The 5,480-nt window shown below is 32.8% G+C and overlaps 1 protein-coding gene across 1 annotated transcript in view; it reads left to right on the forward strand.

The window, feature by feature from the left end:
• Nucleotides 1-3,472, forward strand: part of LOC107709019 (leucine-rich repeat-containing protein 20-like) — a 7,085-nt gene extending 3,613 nt beyond the window's left edge. The window contains exon 2 of the mRNA XM_016513414.1: nucleotides 3,267-3,472. Within this exon, the coding sequence (XP_016368900.1) occupies nucleotides 3,267-3,382 (116 nt within the window). The 3' untranslated portion in view covers nucleotides 3,383-3,472. The remainder of the gene's footprint in view (nucleotides 1-3,266) is intronic.
• The last annotated feature ends 2,008 nt before the right edge of the window (nucleotides 3,473-5,480 follow it).

A 5,480-nucleotide genomic window follows, 5' to 3' on the forward strand; every position in this document is an offset into this window, starting at 1 on the left:
CACACACACTCACACTCTCACTCTCACTCACACACACTCACACTCTCACTCTCACTCACACACACTCACACTCACACTCTCACTCTCACTCACACACACTCACTTTATGCATGATAGTGTTCATCAAAACACAGCGTGAGAGAGCAATGAGATCTGAAAAGTATGGCAGCATAATCTGCAAACATGAATGCTAATGGATGAATCTCAGGAACGTGTGGGTCGCACTTCACCTCTAAATCACACAATAATTAAATTAAATTTGACACAAAATTTGTTTTAGGCCCAATTAACATCTTTTGCATTTGTGATATTATTCTCATGATCATTAAGCACATTTCTCCTCAAACTGTCAGTAAGTATTTAAAGAAAATAATCTGATGCTTTATTTTCACATTTTTTTGTAATTCTCAAAATTCTTTTGAGATCCTAATTCTTAGATAAAAAAATTAATCTAAAATTAAATAGATCTAAAATTAAAACTATGAAACCATTTTTGCTACTTGAAATAAAATAAACCTAAACTGAAATAAAATATTTAAAATTTTCATTTAGTTAATTAAAGGGCTGCGAGACAAATGCATCATCATATATAATTACAATTCAAATAATATTTTTTTTTTTGCATTACATTAATGAGCTTGTGCTTGATTCTCATGACCATAACGTCACAATGCAAAACAAAAAGAACTTAATGGCTTTCAAACCAACCAAAGTTGTCAAAAAGGCAAAATTTCTTCTCAAACGAAGTGTATATTGTTTTTCAGACGGACGGCGCTGTGGGTCGTGCAGAAAGAGAAATTAATCTGTAGATGTGAAACATTCAGAAGGTTTGAGACAGAAATGCGGCGACACTCTCAGAGAGGTTTAGAATTAGATAGAAAGTTCAGAAAGTGTGGCAGCAAAGAAAATGTCACAGTGAATCATGATCCATCTATTATTATTTCATTGCTGTCAACACAATTTAAACCCACGCAGTGCTTCTGGATCTATTGAAAAATGTATGTTTGAATTAATAATTGACTGTGGTGCACAATCTTTTCTAACATTATAAAGTCTGTACTGTCACTTTTGATCTCTTCCCAGCCTGTATGTGATGTTTATTAAAATGCTAAATGCTTATTTAGAGCTAGTAATGTATTTCATACAGCTTTACAGTAGCCAGCAGATATAACTGAACCAGGAACAGAACATCTCCAATTTCAATATCAATTCACAAACATTTCCATAATACTTCATACGAATAAAACCCAGAGCATCATTTCCATGACAGTGTTTTTGCTTTGTGATTATCTGACGGCTACAGAAGATGAAAGCGTCTCGTAGAGCGGAGTAACAATCTCACATAAGTGCGGTCCGTCTCAATACAACATAATAACATCAACAAGCAACACGGTGGAGAACAGCACATGCTAAACACACACAGAGAAGCACATCACGCTCTCATTTCAGGCATCCCTTCAGAGTTCAGGGCTTCGGTAACAGGTTTTAAAGCGGAAGTGGGCCGTTTCTGCTTCACTAGTGTCACTAAACACAATTACAAAATAATGAGTGTTTCCCAACAGGTTTCCATAACAGTCATTGGTCAGTCAAACAGATAGTCCCGCCCCCAAACTCACGTGATTGGTTGAGTCGGGCCACTCAAACAAACAGATCAGTGTTCTAAAAGAGTCACAGTGTTTTACTCTTTTGGATATAAAATTATCAATGATAGCCCAGAAACTAGTTGAAAATTCACTGTTTTAGAGTCATAGAAAACATTAGGAATTTAATAATAAAAATTGCAATTTTCAAGAGAACCGTGGAAATGAATATGGCTTTAACCTACCTCGTTTACTTACAATCAGCACTTGATTACTTCTGAGCAGCAAGCGTTCTGGTTTGTTTTGAGAGGCACAGTGTTGTGGGCGTGTCTCTGGTCACTTGATTGATTAGGCTCCTCCCACTCCCATTCTACACCAATAGGAACACACGAGCGCTCATTATGTGCAGCTGCATTGCATTCATGCATTTTAGCAGATGCTTTCATTCAGTTTCTTAACTGCGTTTAAGGCACAGGATACATTTTAAGCATTTCTGTCTCCTCTAGAATTCACTTTCTTTCTGTTTTCCTCTCTGTGTGGTAATTTGATCCTTTGATCTCGCACCTCTTCTGTGTTTGGTTTAGTTCACAGCCTCTTTTGGGCTTTAAGTCTGTGTTTTTTTGCCTACAGAACCTTTAAAGTGTTTGTGAGATTTGCCCCTGAAGAAAAATGGTATAATATAGATATAGATATACAGTATAAAGTCCTTAGTATTCAACTGGTCATGTGATCGTTGTTTCATGTAAAATAAAAACGGCAACACTTTACAATAAGGCTTCATTTGGTAACATTGTTCGTTCATAATGTAGTTAACCAGTTAAAAATACTTTTAAAGCATTTAATAATCTAATCTTAGTTAATGTTCATTTTAATATTTACTAATACATTATTAAAATCAATTATTTTTTATATTATTTCATAGACATGAGCTGACATGAACTAACATTGTATTTTACATTGTAAACTAACATAAACAAAGATTAATAAATACTGTAAACAAATACTGCATTGACTCATGTTGATCACAAAGTAGAACTCTCTAAAAAATAATTCAGTGCATCTACAGTATATATATATATATATATATATCATATGTTTTTATTATAATGAATATGTATATATAAATTATAGATTTCGTCTATATAATCAAAGTCCAAAACAGCATTATACACCATTGACTTTCATTGTATGCACAAAAATATTAGTATTTCTATATTATAGTATTTGTTTTTTAGTATTTAGTTCCCAGCATGCTTTGCATAGGACGATAAGGAGAATAAATGTTAAAAATAAGCATTATTTTATGTGTTTTTAGTGAAGGGAAAGACCCGATAGTGTTATTTTTAAAGTGTAATAAACATGACCTTTTATACTGCAAAATCTGTTTGCTAAATGCATTAAATCCAATGTTGCAATCTAATCTGATCTGTACTTTTTATTCAGTCACGTTTAAAACTTGTTAATGAGAAACAAAATACCAAGTGCATGATTTAGTTTATGAGAAATGAATCACAGCCTATCTTGGGTCTGTATCTGATCTCTCTGTATTACTTGTTTTACAGTGGTTTTCATAATGAAGGAAACTTTTGTTCAACTTTTGTGAGAGCAACATCTCTCCAAACCTGAAGGGCCGATGCTGCACAGGTCTGATGTGTCTCTCTGTCTCTCTGTCTCTCTCTCTCTCAGAGCTGCCGATGGAGAAGCTGTCTCTGATGCCTGCTCTGAAGAGTGTGGATGTGCGGTGTAACCTGCTGACGCCGGAGGCCGCGTCTGTCCCGCATCACTTCACGCTCCTGACATAAACACATGGTAAAGAACATGAGCAGCGGTGCTTCCGTTTGATTTCCATGCACTGGACCGCATGATGTGCCTCAATAAAATGTTTATTCAATCATGCAGACATGACGTGCTGTATGACTCCTTCTGTGATGGTAAATTACACCTGAATTCTAATAGAAATTCAAAAGGCTCTAGAACTCAAGTAAAATTGCCCTTCGTAACGCCAATAGGTTTTCGATGAATATTTAATGCTGTGTTCACGTCGTGTCAGAATTACTGTAATTACGGCTCTGAACCACACTCAGAGATTGTTTGTTTCTCTGGCAACGTCCATGTGTGTCTTTTACAAATAACAGTTTAATTAATATTAACTTTATTAAGATTGAATATGATTATGAACAATATTCAAGTACACAGCAGGTGCATCAGGTTAATGAAATAGCATTTCAACTGAAATATAGCTACTTAACTACCCAAATATGTCAATTCTGTCATCATTTATTCATCTGTGTATCGTTTCAGACCTGAATGACTAACATTCTTCTGTGGAACATATATATATTTTTTTTTACGTTTTTGTATATAAAATCAAAGTCCAAAACAACATTACATACCATTTACAGAGACTTTCATTGAATGCACCAAAAACATTTTTTATTAGAATTTGTATGTATTATTAGTATTTCTTATTAGTGCATGTATATATACATACACTAATAAGAAATATACACTAAGTGTGTGTGTGTATATATATATATATATAAAATTCAAAAGTAATACAATATAATTTGAACAAATATATATAAATATTATAATATATTAAATATATAAAATATATTTTATAATAAATACATGATAAATTGTATTTATATTATAATAAATATATTTTATAATAATATATAAAATATATATTTACAACTTACAGCATAGTATTACAATATAGTATTTATAAATTATAGTATTCTAATTATTATTAGCCTTACATAATCTACATTTATATAGAGAGATAGATAGAAACATAATACATAATATATAATACATATTCCATAAAATTACACAATATTATTTAATATCATTAAATAAATAATATATAAATAAATAATAGATAATTGCACAATTAACACGTTCATATTGACAGCCCATATATATATATATATATAGGTCTTAAAATATTGTTGTCTTGATATCAAAGCAGCAGCAACATAGGATGTTTATCATTTAACATTTAAGAGGTTTATCAGCTCTTACACTGAGGAATAAGGTTTTCAAGTTTCTGATTCTTAACATAATGCTGCATTAAATAAGAGCTTTTCATATTAAAGAGTGCAAATGGAGAAGCTGGAGTAATAATAGGTAGCAGAATATTTCAATCTGCTCTCAAGTGAAAATTCAACCACTTGAACCTTCTTGAAAACTACAAATCCTTAAGTAACCGTCTGAGGCGCAAAAACTTGAGCGCTCGTTATCTGTGATTACGCCTCGTGAGAGACGAGCTCGCGCTCAATCCTCCAGTAAGATGAAGAGAGAAGCTCATGTCTGCTGACCTGAGACTCGCAGATGATACTCAGCTTCACGAACAGAGAACAGAGAGGTTGACAGTCTCTTCATAGTATGCAAATATGTACAAATATGATTCCTGTTTGATCCAAGTAAATATTCTGTTTACTCACATTATTCAGACTTTTTGAAAAGTGTTTGGAAACTCATATCTCATTGTTTGAATGACCTTGAATTACTTTAAAATATTAAAATAATTGCAGGGCCTACTGTACATGATAATCACTTTGCTCTTTCTCAGAGACAGCACATTCTTCACTCTGAGAGCGTCTGATCGGTCCAAACTCTCTAAACACAAGAGCATTCCTCTCTCTCCGAGCGTTTATCATCTTTGCTTTCAGTGCAGAATCAACAGCATATTTCCAACTTCAGCACTAGATATGCTTAAAATCAGACTGCATTCATTCCAACTGACGTTAATTTAAAGTTTGTGATTTTGTTTTTTGTTTTTGTCATTTTTGTTAGGTTTTTTTATATCTATCTATCTAATATCGAATATCAAATATCTATCTGGTTAATTATCTATCTATCTATCTATCTATCTATCTATCTGAATATCTATCT

This window comes from Sinocyclocheilus rhinocerous, unplaced genomic scaffold (assembly GCF_001515625.1).
Source record: "Sinocyclocheilus rhinocerous isolate Xijiao unplaced genomic scaffold, SAMN03320098_v1.1 scaffold1137, whole genome shotgun sequence".
NCBI lineage: Eukaryota > Metazoa > Chordata > Actinopteri > Cypriniformes > Cyprinidae > Sinocyclocheilus > Sinocyclocheilus rhinocerous.